The sequence below is a fragment of the Ochotona princeps genome, chromosome 29 (genome assembly GCF_030435755.1).
Source record: "Ochotona princeps isolate mOchPri1 chromosome 29, mOchPri1.hap1, whole genome shotgun sequence".
NCBI classification, from domain to species: domain Eukaryota; kingdom Metazoa; phylum Chordata; class Mammalia; order Lagomorpha; family Ochotonidae; genus Ochotona; species Ochotona princeps.
In genome coordinates this window covers 10,662,062-10,677,570 of record NC_080860.1, presented here as the reverse complement: position 1 = coordinate 10,677,570, position 15,509 = coordinate 10,662,062, and the positions used below count along the sequence as shown (strand labels likewise).

Sequence of the window (15,509 nt, the reverse complement as noted above, 5' to 3'; positions counted from 1 at the left end):
GACCACTTGGGGAGTGAACCAGCAGATAAAAGATCTTTGTGTCTCCTTCTCTGTAAATTGACTTTCCAATTAAATAAACAAATAAATATTTGAAAAAAGAGTGACAATGAGAAACACAGAGAGAAGGCTTTTCCATCCCCTGATTCGTTTTACAAATGCCTACAGCAGCTAGGGCTGGGCCAGGCTGCAGCCAGGGGCCTGGAACTGCATCCATGTGGGTGGCAGGGGTCCAAGTACATGGACCGTCATCTGTCACCTTTCTGGACATATTAGCAGGGAGGCGATTTGAAAGCAGAGCACTTGAGACTTGATGGGCACTGCATGTGAAATGCTGCAGCTTGACATGTGTTTCAGAATGCCAGTTTTCCACAAGCACCTTTACATCTTGATCCTTTTCCCTCTTTTCTCTTACAACTTGTTTTGGAGGTAGAGTTGGCATGGCATTACACTCAGGTGTGCAGGTCACTGTAGTAGGTGAACTTGGGACGGATGATAGGTGGCTCCTAGTTGGACAAGTGGGTTGTTTCAGACCAGTGAGTAAGCTTTGGGCAGTGGGCTTTGTGCTGTCCCCTCTGCCTGGTAGCAGTGTTTGCTGCCAACGGGAGCTCTTAACTATATGTTGAAAGCTTCTGTCAGCAAAAGAGGCCCCCAGATCAGATCTAGCTTGCCAACATGCTTCCGTTCTTTTCCCAGGTGTGGCTTGGCCTTGGCCCTGAATAAACTCTCCCAGTATTTGGACAGTTCTCAGGTGAAGCCACTCTTTCAGTTTTTTGTCCCTGATGCTCTCAATGACCGAAACCCAGATGTCCGAAAGTGCATGTTAGATGCAGCCCTTGCAACACTGAACACCCATGGAAAGGTAAGAAGGTTCATTTCACCATACACGTAGACAGGGCTGAGCCATGGACACAGAAGTGCTAGCTATTGGTGCAAAATCACATTTCTGTTTCTTTTGAGCCTAAAAGACGCAGAGAGGTTTTCTGCTGTGGCCTTTGGGGAAACCTTCTGGCCTTGCTGTGTGGCTTGTTAGGATGTCTGTCTCAGAGCCAGGCTTAGGCTTGATCCTTGAGCAAAGACTCTGGTCCCCAGACGCAGCCTTATATTCTGGGTGCCTTTATTTCTAGGAGAATGTCAACTCGCTGCTGCCAGTATTTGAGGAATTCCTGAAGAATGCGCCCAATGATGCCAGCTATGATGCCGTGCGGCAGAGTGTGGTGGTTCTGATGGGCTCTCTGGCAAAGCACCTGGACAAGAGCGACCCCAAAGTGAAGCCCATTGTTGCCAAGCTTATTGCTGCCCTCTCCACACCCTCCCAGCAGGTACTGGTGGCCTGATCTGGGGCCCACAAACCTGATTAAGAATTGGGATCTGACTTAAGATACACAGAGGGATGCTGAGAGCAAGGTGGGATGATCATCTGTGAGGAGTCATTCCCTCTCCCCGGGGAGATCCTGGTAGGTAGTCACCAGCCCATTGTAGTGTGCACCCTGATGGGACATGCATGTCATGAGAGGGTTATGAAACACTGTGTCTTGTCTCAGGATACCCTCAGGAGGAACTGAGGTGGGGCTAGGTGACATTTAGCTGTAGGTGCTGTAGAGGATTGTGAGTCACCAAAATGCAGTAGTTGTGCTTGCTGTGCTGATGTGGTGTCCCCTCCCATAGGTGCAGGAGTCCGTGGCGAGCTGCCTGCCGCCCCTTGTGCCAGCCATCAAGGAGGATGCCGGGGGGATGATCCAAAGGCTCATGCAACAGCTTTTGGAGTCAGACAAGTATGCAGAGCGCAAAGGGGCCGCCTACGGCCTGGCAGGCCTGGTGAAGGGCCTGGGCATCCTGTCACTGAAGCAGCAGGAAATGATGGCAGCGCTGACTGATGCCATCCAGGACAAGAAGAACTTCCGCCGGCGAGAGGGTGAGTGTGTCTGAGCTTGATGCCGGTGGAGGAAGGAACATGGCCTTCTTTCCCCAACTTGTGGATTGGTGCCTATATGGGCAGTACCAGGGCCATGCTAACTTGACCTGAGCTTTTCTACTTCTTCTTTTTTTTTTTTTAGATTTATTTATTTGAAAGGTACAGTTATAGAAAGAAGGAGGGACAGGAAAAGATCTTTCATATCTTTTCATCTGCTGGTTCACTTCCCAAATGGCTACAGTGGCTAGCGCTGGGCCAGGCTGAAACTTGGAGCTCAGATTGCCATCTAGTCTTCCGCGTGGATACTAGGGGCCCAGGCATTTGGGCCACCTTCTTGTATTTTCCCAGACAAGTTAGCAGGGAGCTAGATCAGGTGTGGAGCAGCTGGGACTTAAACCAGTGCCCGTAAAGCCAGCTGCTGAACTTTCTGTTTTATAACTCATCAGTACCCTTTTGTTGGAGAGACTCTGTGTGTCGTGCTAGCCGTTAGTACTGAGCAGTGATGCATGCCTGCTGCTGTGGCTGTGTCTGCCATAACCCTGCTGTGTGGCTGCTGGAGCTGAGACACTGTGTGCTGCACGTCAGTCTCACAGCTGCCTAGAGAGTGAAGAGGTGCAAAAACATGGCCAGCCCTCGCAGTCCCCTGTCAGTCCCAGCGAACCCGTCTTCTCTCACCCTAGGAGCCCTGTTTGCCTTTGAGATGCTCTGCACCATGCTGGGCAAGCTTTTCGAGCCCTATGTGGTTCATGTGCTGCCCCACCTGTTGCTTTGCTTCGGGGACGGAAACCAGTACGTGCGTGAGGTAAGTTCCAAGCTCACACATAACCGTGGCACCTGCTGGTGAGGCCCAGCCAGGGAGACTCTGGGATGGTGAATGTTCGTCCTGCCTGCACCCCAGGCTCTGGCAACTGGTGTGTATTCTCGGCTTTCTCTGCCGTGCTGGGCGGGTTTGATACAAACACCTGGTGAATGACACTCCCTGGAGGGCCCTGGGATGTGCATGAGCACTGGGCCCTTGTGTGGGTGAGGAGGCCCCTGAACGTCTTCTCTCCTTCCTTGAGGCTGCAGATGATTGTGCCAAAGCTGTAATGAGCAACCTGAGTGCTCACGGGGTGAAGCTGGTGCTCCCCTCCCTGCTGGCGGCCCTGGAGGAGGAGTCCTGGAGGACCAAAGCCGGTATGGTTGCTTCTTCTGTCTTCCTTCTTGCCTTCCTGTTCTGGAAACTGCTCTCAGCAGGGATTGGGGCAGGCTCCGTTCTTGCCCTGTGTGTGGGAGTCCAGCCCAGGGAGAAGCCCAGGACTCCGTGCCTTTGGGCAGCTCTGTCCTTGTATGGTTGGTATGCTTTCATGCCCAAATCAACACGGACAGGCTGCAGCCCCCAACACAGGACATTGTAGAGCTTTAGGGCCACTCGGTGACTAGTTCTGTGGCTTTCAAGCATTTTTTTCCTCAGTAAAATTCTTATATATATATATATATATATATATATATATATATACTATTGTCTAATATGCAAGACTTGGAAGTAGAGCTTGTTCGATTGTGGAGAGCAGGAGAGATGGTGGTGTGGGGGTTTTGAGGTTGGAAGCCCCCTTCCACATGGCCTCTCCCTTGGTACTTCATGCTTTGCCCTATTATTCAAAGCATCCCAGTTCTAGAGGAGCATATCAGTGACTGGGCCTCAGAGCACCGTGAGTGCTAAGCCAGGTCACCCCCATCTTGGTCGGCTTCTTTCCCCTACACTGCCCCTCATGGGGCTCCTAGGCTCAGCAACCTCAAGAACTTTCTGTTCCCTCTGCTAGAGCTGGTCAGCCCCTCTCCTAGGGACTACTTGGATATGGTCTGTAGAGCAGTCCGTATGTCCCCTCCCCATGCAGTAGCCAGCCCAGGTGACTTGCTAGCCTTGTGCCCTGTAGCTTACTGCTGGATGTGTTTCTGCTGTCTGTAGGGTCAGTGGAACTGCTTGGGGCCATGGCATACTGTGCTCCCAAGCAGCTGTCGTCCTGCCTGCCCAACATTGTGCCCAAGCTCACAGAGGTGCTGACAGACTCCCACGTCAAAGTTCAGAAGGCGGGACAGCAGGCCCTCCGGCAGATTGGCTCTGTCATCAGGAACCCGGAGATTCTGGGTATGTGTGCCCTCCCAGGGCACTGCTTTCCCTTCCCTACCACCCCTGAAAGTCACCTCTCGTCCCAGACCTTTGAATGGCATAGGAAACATGCCCACTCTATCTCGTTAGGGTGTCTTCTAAATGCTGAGAAGGTAGCTTGAAAGCAATTTGTTCTCTCAGTAGTCTGGAGGTGTCATTGGCTACTCACGGGGACACCCAAAGAAGCTTTACTCAGAGACCCTTAAGTTCTGGGTAAAAATGAGGCAACAGAGTTGAGCAGCACCCTAGTCCCCCTTGATGCCATCCCAGGTATCTGCCTTTTTGGGGGAACTTCCTGTTTCATGTCTTTCCAGGAGTGTAGTGGATGAAAGCATTAATCCCCTTGACTGTACTCGCCTGCTTGTACTTGCAGGTTTCTGGTTTGAGTGTCTGTGCTCAGACAGTATGTATTTCAACTGGAATATTGCCAGATACCTTTTGATTCAGAAAGCGATGGAGTCCTTTTTATTTTTTCCCTTGTTTTGCTTTTTTGAAGAGACATTTATTTGTGAGGCATAGAGAGGAGAAAGAAGTAAAGAGTTCTTGTTGGCTGGTTCACCCTCAGATACCTACACCTGATACTGAGATCAGGAGCCAGGAACCCATTCTGGGCCTCCCATGTAGGTTGCAGGGATCCAGCTGCTTAAGCGGTCACTTGCTCCACTCCCTAGCCTCTGAAACCATTGTTCATCTCTGTGCCCCTGTGAATTCAGCTGCTGCTTCCTCAGGTGTATATGCAAAGAGTTGGATCAGAAGTGGAGCAATTAGGAGTTGAACCAGCATCCACATGGGGTGTCGGTATCGCAGGTAGTGGCTTAACTCACTGCACCACAACACTGGTCTCAGTTTCACTTTTTGAGAGGCCATTTTTCAATGTCCCAATGACTGCCATTAACATACTTCACAGCAATGGATAAGGGTTTCAGTCACAAACACTTGTCATCTAATTTGTGTTTCTCTACTGGCCAGTAATGCTGAACCACCTTTCATGTGGTTGTTGACCATTTATACATCTTTAGAGCACTTCCTGAAGTCTTTTGATCATTTTGAAATCATTTGTTTTTAATAATAATTCGTTGGATAGCAGGAAATAGGCAGAGTCAATGGAGAGAGGTATTCCATCTGCTGATTCATTCCTCAGATGTCTGCGAGGACAGGGGCTGGGCTGAAGCCAGGAGCTCATCCAAGTTTCTCATAGGAGTGGCAGGGTCCCCAGGACTCAGGTCCATCTTCTGCTGCCTTCCAAGACACATAAGTGGAGTATCTGTGACTTGAACCAGTGCCCATGTCGAAGCCAGCAGTTCACACAGCAGCCTACGCCACTAGCATGATGCCAGTCCCTAGCATGAGTCTTTATGGTGGTTAAGCTCCCTGTGCTTGTGGAAGGGAGAAGCCAGCTATCCCTCCTGGAATCCCTCCTACCAGGCTGCTTAAGCTCAGTGCTAGAAAAGCTCTTATCTGATCTTTGCTGCTGTAAGCCCTGTGAGCTTCCCTCCCACCACTGGTTCACAGGCTTTTGGTTTCTTATAAAGAAACTTCACAAAACTGCTTTTGAGTGACTGGTTGTAGGCTAAGGCCTGTGGTGCCCAAGAAACACTCCTGTGAGGCGTAGCTCTGTGGCTGCTGCTCAGTGTGTAGTGAAACCAGCTGACAGCTGCCCTGCTAGGTCACTGCTCTGGAGCACAGGGTGCTAGCTGCTGCCCCCGTGGCCACCTGTACTTCCTGTCGAGTGGGCAAGGAGCACTCGTAGCAGACAGGCTGGCTTTCCTAGTGGGCAACTTGTGGGGCTCCAGGGAGGAGCTGCTGTGGGGTCCCCTTTGTCCTGAGCCACTGTGGGTCCGAGGGTCCGTAACCTTGCCGTTACCCAGCGTTGCACAGCCAGCCTCTCTCCTGTGTGGACCTGTAGCCATTGCCCCAGTGCTGCTGGACGCCCTGACGGACCCCTCAAGAAAGACCCAGAAGTGCCTGCAGACCCTACTGGACACCAAGTTTGTCCATTTCATTGATGCCCCATCCCTGGCGCTCATCATGCCCATCGTCCAGAGAGCCTTCCAGGACCGTTCTACAGACACACGGAAGATGGCAGCGCAGATTATTGGCAACATGTACTCCCTGACAGATCAGAAGGTAGCAGCCCAGCTGGGGATGGAGTGGGACAGACCACCAGAGGCTGGTTCAGGGTGTGTGTCCTTGCCATGGCAGATGGGGGGATATAGGCAGAGGTAAATAACTGGGCTCTGGGGGCACCTTGCAGCACCCTGGTTCAAGTCCTGTTTAGCTTAGTCTTCGGGGAGGCCTCCCCATTTTGGGCATGGAGAAGTGCTGGTAAAGTCACCGCTGCTTTGATTGCAGCACTTGCTTGTTGAGAGCATTTGCTCTGTCAGCTTGTCAGAGGAGTTTAACCTGGTTTGGAAGATTTGCTTCAGTTACCCTGCTCTGCTTTGTTTGTTGAGGCTGTGGGGAAACGGAGATGAGATGGAAAACTCATGTCAGTCCTAGAAAAAATCAAGTTTTGCCCATAAAGAAATTTGTGTTAATGTTTTTTTGCTCTGTTAAAAGAATTATATTCCCAAACATAAACTTTCTAATACATTATTCATAAAACTGATTTTTAATACTTATGCAATATTCCTAGTGTATATTCCATAACTTATGTAATGCTAGCGTTGGTCATATAGTGTCCAAGGTTTATTTGCTATTTTAAGAGATGCTGCAATGAACATAAGGCTTTTTCTATCTTTAAAATGACTCCCTAAAACTGAATGCTACATCAAGAGCCATAAACATTTTAAGGTGCAAAAGGGAAAATGGTAAAGAAGTTGTGAAAGGAATGTAGCAGCAATAATTTACTAAACATTGAAGTCTGGGCAGGCCTGGGTCCCAGGAGAAGAGTAGGAGGAATAAGAGCTTTGGCCTGTAGCTGTGGTGACTCTGTGACCTGCTAAGGGTGGGTCTGGGGACCCTTGCCTATTTCCCAGAGTAATTGTTCCTTCAAGGAAACAGAGGAGGAATGTTCTTGGCCTGTCTCCCCACCCCTGTTCTCTGAGCAGTTGGGTTTTCCTTCTTAAGCACTCCTTGTCAGCACAGTGTTGCAGGTAGGGTTCACAGTCACATGGGTCCTGGAGAAAACAGGAATTGGGTCTCTTGCCCGACTCACCTTCTGTGTTGTTGCAGGACTTGGCTCCTTACCTGCCCAGTGTAACACCTGGTCTGAAAGCCTCTCTTCTGGACCCCGTGCCTGAGGTGAGTGAAACTTGAGGGGATAAGATCATGTTGTGGCCCAGTCCTACAGAAATTGTTACTGTCATCAGGTAGAGGGGAGATTTACATGGCTGCCCTGATGAGCCGCATCTCCTTACCATCCCTGACAGGTGCGCACTGTGTCTGCCAAGGCTCTGGGGGCCATGGTGAAGGGCATGGGAGAGTCCTGTTTTGAGGACTTGCTGCCGTGGCTGATGGAGACGCTGACCTATGAACAGAGTTCTGTGGATCGTTCTGGTGCTGCACAAGGTGAGGCCAGAGTGGGCCCAGAGGCCAGACAGGGGATGCCTCCAGGGGCCCCCAGCTCCAGTAGGGTTCATTATGTCCTTACATTGCAGGGTTGGCTGAGGTCATGGCTGGCTTGGGAGTAGAGAAGTTGGAGAAGCTGATGCCAGAAATTGTGGCTACAGCCAGTAAAATGGACATTGCACCTCATGTTCGAGATGGCTACATTATGATGTTCAACTACCTGCCCATCACCTTTGGGGACAAGTTCACTCCCTATGTGGGACCCATCATCCCCTGTATCCTCAAAGTAGGTACCAGTCATCATGCTGAGTCTAAAAAAAAATGAGCGAACAGGCTGTGGGTGCTCTCCTAGAGTTGCTCGGTCTGCCTGTAACTGGGGCCTCTCATTGGTTCTTCAAGGAGCCCCATTTTCGTTTGGTTTGAGTACCCAGGGAAGGTGTCCCTGGCTGATCCACCTTTTATGTGCCCAGGCTCTGGCAGATGAGAATGAGTTTGTGCGTGACACTGCCCTGCGTGCAGGCCAGCGGGTCATCTCCATGTACGCCGAGACGGCTATCGCGTTGCTGCTGCCCCAGCTGGAGCAAGGCCTCTTTGACGACCTCTGGAGAATTCGGTGAGAGCATGAGCTGGGTGGACCAGTGGGCTGGGCTCTTTGTACTTGGGAACTCTATTGAGAAATCGAAGGCAGAGTGTTGCCCAGACCTTTCTGCTTTATCCAGACCCTTACTTTTCACCAAATGCCACAGAAAACTTCCCAACTTTCTGATTCTTCTTTGAAAGTTCCCTCTGTGCGGTCCTCCACTTTGTATTAAGATTTCAATTAAGATACCTAATCTGGAAATTCCGCTTGTCGGAATTTATTCTGACAAAATATTGGTCCAGTGAATGATGCTTGTCGCAGTATTATCTAACATTTGAAAAAATTAGCAGTTGTTAGCACATTTATACAATATGTTTTATTCAACCATTACAACGAATGGTTGAAAGCTCTGAAAGAATATAGAAAACTCTGATGGAGTTTTGAAGGGCAACAGAGGATGTGGCCTGGCCATTTGGTGCAGGCGCAGTTCTCATGTTTGGGGATGTTTATGTGTCTGTGAGTGGTCAAAAAGTGGGCACAATGCTATCTTGAGCGGGCTAGGGCATTCGCCTGGGTGGTGCAAGACCCAGTGGTGGTTTATCCTCATCCTTTGTTTTTCTCTATTTCTTTAATTCTAGTTTGGATATAATTTTACCAAAAAATTATTTATTTGAAAAGCAGGTGGCACACACACAGAGAGATGTCTTCTATCTGCTGGTTCGCTCTCTAAATGCCAACAACAGCTGGGGCTAGACCAGAGCAAAACCACAATCCAGGATCCATCAGAATGTCTCGCTTGCAGGGCAGGAGCCCCAGTACTGGGGCATCATCGCTGTCTCCCGCTCACAGTAACAGGAGACTGGGTTGGAAGAGTGGAGACTCAGGACTCACACCAGGCACTCTGATGGAGGATGCTGGGGTTGCAGGAATGTGCTGCACCACAGCACTGGCTCCTGTTCACTGTTCATTGGAACGACAGAGAAGTAGAGAGAGAATAGGCAGAGTCAGCAGTGTCTTACATCCACTGGTTCACTCCCACAATGGCCACAACAGCCAGGGCTGGTCCACGTTAAAGCCGGGAACCTAGGATTCCACCTGGATCGTCCAGTTGGTGGCAGGAACCCAAGCATTTGGGCAGTTTTTTCTGCTACTTTCTCAGGCACATTAGCAGGAAGTTGGATCAGAGGTAGACAAACCAAGACTTGAGATTGATGCTCTGATAGGGGAGGCTTAACCCGCTGTGCTGCAGTGCTTACTCTCTGTATTACGTTATAATGAGTTACAGTAAGAGAGTATTGAGTATGCTACTCAAATGGCTGCACAGGCTGAAGGCAGGTGCTGGGAGCTTCTTCTGGATCATGCACATGGGTGCAGGGGCCCATGCACTCGGGCCATCGTTGGCTGCTTTGTTTTCCCAGGCACATTAGCAGGGTGCTGGATTGAAAGTGAAACAGCCAGGTCTCTAGCCAGTGCCCATATAGGATTCCTGCGTTACAGGCGGTGGCTTTACTGGCTATGGCACAGTGCTGGCTCAGAATATTTTTTTTCTAAATAGTAAAAGCACTAAACCTAATTTAATTTGAGGGTAAAAATGTTTATCCTTTTAAGGTTTCCTGCTTTTTCCACTTCTGATATCTTTCTAGTTACCTGTTTTCTCCCCTCCCCATTTTTTGGCTTTCTAATACTTTCTTCCAACTTTTAGTGTGTAGCAATTTTTATACATGCTTGTTTTTTCCATTATTTGAATTCTGTATGATCATTAGTACAACCAGTAAGTACAAATACTAGAAAATATGTGGAAAGAAATGGAAATTGTTTGCAGTCATTTCCCATTCCAAGAGCCGCTCTGAGGCCGGCGGGAGTGTGTTCCTCCAGGGCTGGGCTGTGCCCCAAGACCGCCTTGTGCAGCTGTGGATATTGTTTTGGCTCCTCACAGGTTCAGTTCCGTTCAGCTCCTCGGGGATCTCCTGTTCCACATCTCGGGGGTCACTGGGAAGATGACAACAGAAACTGCCTCTGAGGATGATAACTTTGGGACCGCACAATCCAACAAGGTGTGTGCCTGGGTTCGGTTGGCATTCCTTCTGGGGCCTGTGCCCGGGAGCTTTGCCCACCCTGTGTTCTTTCCCCTGATTGCAGGCTATCATCACTGCCCTGGGAGTGGATCGCCGGAACCGGGTGCTAGCAGGGCTGTACATGGGCCGCTCCGACACCCAGCTGGTGGTGCGGCAGGCATCCCTGCACGTCTGGAAGATTGTCGTCTCCAATACCCCTCGCACCTTGCGAGAGATCCTGCCTACCCTCTTTGGGCTCCTGCTGGGTTTCCTGGCCAGCACTTGTGCAGATAAAAGAACGGTAAATTTCCTGGGCCTTATTCTGTCACATTAATTCCTGATGCCCCTTTTGAGAGTCTAGAAATCAGATATAGGGCCTGGCAGAGGCCCTAGTGTCTTTAAACAGGGAAGTGTTTAGTTATTTAGTTTGTTTGCAGATTATCTTTAAGCATCTAGTATGTGTTGAGCAGGAATTTTTTTTTTTAAGATTTATTTATTTTTATTACAAAGTCAGATATACAGAGAGGAGGAGAGACAGAGAGGAAGATCTTCCGTCCAATGATTCACTCCCCAAGTGAGTGCAACGGCCAGTTCTGTGCCGATCCGAAGCTTGAACCAGGAACCTCCTCTGGGTCTCCCACGCGGGCGTAGTGTCCCAAAGCATTGGACCGTCCTCGACTGCTTTCCCAGGCCACAAGCAGGGAGCTGGATGGGAAGTGGAGCTGCCGGGATTAGAACCGGCGCCCATATGGAATCCCGGGGCTTTCAAGGTGAGGACTTTTAGCCGCTAGGCCACGGCGCTGGGCCCAAGCAGGAATTTTTGTTGTTGTTTGTGTAAGATTTGTTTTTATTGGAAAGGCAGATCAGATTTATGGAGAGAAGGAGAAGCAGAGAGACAGATGCTGCATCTGCTGGTTCACTCCCCAAGTGGCCGCAGTGGCTGGAACTTAGCCAATTCGCAGCTAGGAGCCAGGAGCCTCCTCCTTGTCTCCCACGTGGGTGCAGGTTCCCAAGGCCTTGGACCATCCTCCACTGCTTTCCCTGGCCACAGGCAGGGAGATGGATGGGAAGTAGATTCCCCGGGACATGAATTGGTGTTTATGTGGGATCTTGACCCACGCAAGGTGAAGATTTAGCTGCTGAGCCATTCTTCCAGGTTTTGAGCAGGAGTCTTTCCCTGGGACTTAATGGAGAAGAAAGGCAGCCTCATTTGTGGTTGTTGTTTTAAAAGATTTATTGATTTTTGTTAGAAAGGCAGAGTTAGAGAGAGGAGAGACAGGTTTTCCATGCACTGGTTCATTCTTCAAAGGACCATGGTGGCTGGAGCTGGGCTGGTCTGAAGACAGGAGCTTCTGGGTCTCCCACAAGGCCCTTGGCCACTGCCTGCTTGCTTTGCAGCCAAAACAGAGAGCTAGATCAGAAGTGAAGCACCTGAGACATGAATCAGCACCCATATGGGATGCTGGCACTGCAGGCAGAGGTGTAGCCCGCCGTGACATCACACCAACCCCTCAGTCAGGTGGCCATCCTCTGCTGCTTTTCCAGGCACATTAGCAGGGAAGTATTGGAAGAAGAGCAGCTGGGACTTGAACTGGTGCCCATGTGGTGTGCCGGCACCCATATGCGATGCTGGTGCCATAGACAGCAGTCCCAACAGCTTCATTCCTTATCCTTGTAAGCTGTAACATGGTCAAGGAGATGGATATTATTTAGATATCAATGTTATGGATGCTAATCAGTTAAGCACTACAGATGGTCTGGCAGGGGTGTTAGGAATGTTTGAAGAGTAAGAACCACCCAGCTGTGCCTGGTGTGCGACAAGGCTGCTCTGCTGGCTGGGCAGGAATTGGGAGAAGGGGCCCAGCCTGGTCTCATGATTAGTTCTGCCATCTTGGCCCACTTCTAGTCCCCAGCCCTGGCAAGCGTGTTGTGCATTTGGCTCTAAAGAAGGGTTTCCGTGAGGCCTCGGAGAGCAGATGGGTTTTTTCCTCAAAGTGTTTGTTCCACAGTCAGCTCCCTTTGGTAAGAACATAGGGTTAAGTTTCCAGAGAAAGTGGTCCTTGGTTGTGCAGCGTATGATGGGCTTTATGTTCATATGTGAGGGGACTTGAAAAGTTCGTAGAAAATGGAAGTAAATGTTTATGTTTATTTTATTGCTGACTTTTATTGTACATGAAAATGTATAATGAAAAACTATAGATCTCAAAAACATTTTTGTACTAAGCTAAAACATTTTCAGTAACATCTGTTCATGATTTTCTGAAGTACTCTTATAAAAGGTGTCATCTCTTGCTTTAGATTGTGTAGAGATTTTTTTTTTGGAAGACTTATTCATATTGGAAAGGTGAATTTACAGAGAGGAAAGAGAGAAAAAGAACTTCCGTCTGTTGGTTTACACTCCAAGTGGCTATAACAGCCAGAGCTGACCTGAAGCCAGGATCCAGGAACTTCCTGTGGGTCTCCTATGTGGGTGCAGGGGCCCAAGACTTAGACCATCCTCTTCCCCCTTTCCCAGGCTGCAAGCAGAGAGCTGGATCAGAAGAGGAGCAGGCTGTTGAGCCACTGCGCCTTCTCCAGAGATTTTTGTTTAAAGATTTATTTATCCATTTATTTGCAAAGCAGGGCAACACAGGGAAAGGGGGAATAAAAAATTCAGTACACTGGTTCACTTCCCAGGTGGCTTCCACAGCAGACTACAGCCGACAAGTCCAACCTGCTCTCCCACATGGATGGCAGGCCGTCTGCTGTTGGTGTCTCAGGTGCCTCAGCAGGGACCTGAACTGGGCGCAGAGCATCTGGGACGAGCTGGCGCTCAGGCATTTGCTGGTACTCAGATGCTGGGCACCAGCATTGCCAGCAGTACTGAAACACTCACCCCATAGGAAATGAGTTTCTGTTGTGTTTTGTGAACCTCTGGAAGCAGTTCAAGGGTGGGAGCATTTGGAGAAGTAAGTTAGTATTTTAGCGATGCCAGAGAGGGTCCCTGGCCATCGTCGTGTCGGCGTTGGGTGTCCTGGGTTCACAGGCAGTTGATGCTGTGTTTGGTCTCTGTCGACAGATTGCAGCGAGGACACTGGGTGATCTCGTGCGGAAGTTAGGGGAGAAGATCCTCCCCGAGATCATCCCCATCCTCGAAGAGGGCCTGAGGTCCCCGAAGAGTGACGAGAGGCAGGGCGTGTGCATCGGCCTGAGCGAGATCATGAAGTCCACCAGCCGCGACGCTGTGAGTATCTGCTCCCAGCTGGCGGAGGAACCATGGTGCCCCCCACGCCGTCTGCCCTGCCCTGTGGGGGCACTGTCGGCACTGGGTTGCTGGCTGCGCCACATGTGGCCTTCCGTTTCCTTCTCAGCCTTCATTTCAGTTTTGTAGGAGCGAAACCATGTCTAGGCCTCCTCGAGGGATCTTTGGGAATGAGAGATTGCTTTGTTACTCTTACTACTCCCACGTGCTCCTGAGCAGTCCCTGCTTTGTTGCTCTGTCAGTGCTGTTGAAATGTGTAGGGCCTTAGTGGAACAGTGGGATGTGCACGTGTATGAGAGGTGGAGGCTGGCAGGGAGCAGGAGGTGTGCACTCCTTCGAAGGAGTGTAGTCAGAGATGAAGTACCCAGTGGGTGGCAATGTGTTATCTCTAGCACAGCACTGTTTCCATAGTAGCACCATTCAGAGGCTTTGGAGTACTTCACTTTCCAGGGTCTGACCTCATTTTAAGGCCATTGATCTCATAGCAGCCCTGGGTTGAGAATGCAGGTGCTGTCAAATTGGGTGAAGACAGCAAAGTAGTGTGTGCTGGCTAGAAGTAGAAGCGGGGAGCTACTCTGTAGCTGGGTACACTTGGCCGACTTACCAGGTCCCGCACCTCCTCTGGGAGCATGCATCTGAAGTGTAGCTTGTTGTGTTTGCTTTTGTCTAAGAATCAGAATTGATTCTGTTGCCCTAAAGGGCCAATTCATTACTAGCTCCAGGCCTTGCCTACAAGGTACTCCCAGTTCAGTGGTGAGGCTGACCTATCACAGACATTCGAGTTCAGAGCGAGCTTTGCTGAGGTGGAATTGGTTACCAAGGCAACAGAGCCATCAGTGGTCTTTATTGACCTAAAGACTTCCTAAGAGAGAAAGTGTTTGCATTGAAACTTGAAGAAGGGCTTAGAGAAGAAGCAAAAGAACCGAAGGAGAGAGGGTGTCCAATCAGGCCAGGTCCTGCTGTGGGAAGGAGATTGACACGTGTTTTTAAATTAGTTTGGAAGGCAGAGTTACAGAGTCTGCATGCATGCTCACACATGAGATCTTTCTGATGGTTTAACTCCTCAAATCAATGACCTGGACTGGACTAGGCAGGAACAAGGAGCCTCATCCTCCACATGGGTGTGAGGTTTGAAAGACTTGGACCATCTTCCTTTGCTTTCCCAGACCACTAACAGGGAGCTGGATTGGAAATGGAGCAGCTGGGACAATGAACCTGTGTCCTTGTAGAATGCTGGCATTGCAGGTGGCATCCTAACTCACTATGACACGGCACCAGCCAAGTTGTTGATTGCTAAATCATCAAATCTATGTGGAGGGCACATGGGTGCCTCACCTCCCCCTCTCTGTTTCTATGTCGCAATTTTCACTGTAAAGACTTGTGTGAGGAGACAGGGAGCCATGATGGCCTAGCTGGGTCAGATGCCCTTGCCCGCGTTGCCTTGCTCGCTGTGTTCCTTCCTGGCCTTTGCCATGTCTCACAGCATTGCTCTTGGGCTATTGTAGGTGCTGTATTTCTCAGAGTCCCTTGTGCCCACGGCCAGGAAGGCTTTGTGTGACCCGCTGGAGGAGGTCCGCGAGGCGGCCGCCAAGACCTTCGAGCAGCTGCACTCCACCATTGGCCACCAGGCTCTAGAGGACATCCTCCCGTTTTTACTGAAGCAGCTGGTGAGTGGATCTGCCACACACCTACCAGCTGGGCCTCTACTGTCTGTGTAGAAGCAAAATGCGGGGGCCTGGGCAGGGGGTTATTCTGCCAAGGCAGTTGGAATGTAGGGAGTGGGCACAGCAAGTTCAAAATTGGCTTTGTGCTTTTCCTTTGCTGGTAAGTAAATGTGGGAGCAGTGGGTGGTGGACAGGGAGAGGCGTGAGGAGAAGGAAGGTGGTGGTGGCTGGCGTAGACAGCAGAGGAGGGAATAGGAGTAAGCTCCTCAGGCTTGTCCCCACTGCCACCCTGCAGGATGACGACAAGGTGTCGGAATTTGCCCTGGATGGTCTGAAGCAAGTTATGGCCATTAAGAGCCGCGTGGTGCTGCCTTACCTCGTGCCCAAGGTAAACCACGG

At 50.2% G+C, this 15,509-nt stretch overlaps 1 protein-coding gene across 1 annotated transcript in view; it reads left to right on the top strand.

Annotated features, from left to right (window-relative positions):
* Nucleotides 1-15,509, top strand: part of GCN1 (GCN1 activator of EIF2AK4) — a 63,102-nt gene that overhangs the window by 37,073 nt on the left and 10,520 nt on the right. Inside the window, exons 32-47 of the mRNA XM_004591884.3 lie at nt 694-859; nt 1,125-1,319; nt 1,666-1,912; nt 2,593-2,714; nt 2,974-3,088; nt 3,861-4,040; nt 5,968-6,188; nt 7,236-7,304; nt 7,433-7,571; nt 7,661-7,857; nt 8,042-8,184; nt 10,088-10,205; nt 10,291-10,506; nt 13,264-13,428; nt 14,952-15,113; nt 15,406-15,498. Of these exons, the coding sequence (XP_004591941.2) occupies nt 694-859; nt 1,125-1,319; nt 1,666-1,912; nt 2,593-2,714; nt 2,974-3,088; nt 3,861-4,040; nt 5,968-6,188; nt 7,236-7,304; nt 7,433-7,571; nt 7,661-7,857; nt 8,042-8,184; nt 10,088-10,205; nt 10,291-10,506; nt 13,264-13,428; nt 14,952-15,113; nt 15,406-15,498 (2,548 nt within the window). The remainder of the gene's footprint in view (nt 1-693; nt 860-1,124; nt 1,320-1,665; nt 1,913-2,592; nt 2,715-2,973; nt 3,089-3,860; nt 4,041-5,967; nt 6,189-7,235; nt 7,305-7,432; nt 7,572-7,660; nt 7,858-8,041; nt 8,185-10,087; nt 10,206-10,290; nt 10,507-13,263; nt 13,429-14,951; nt 15,114-15,405; nt 15,499-15,509) is intronic.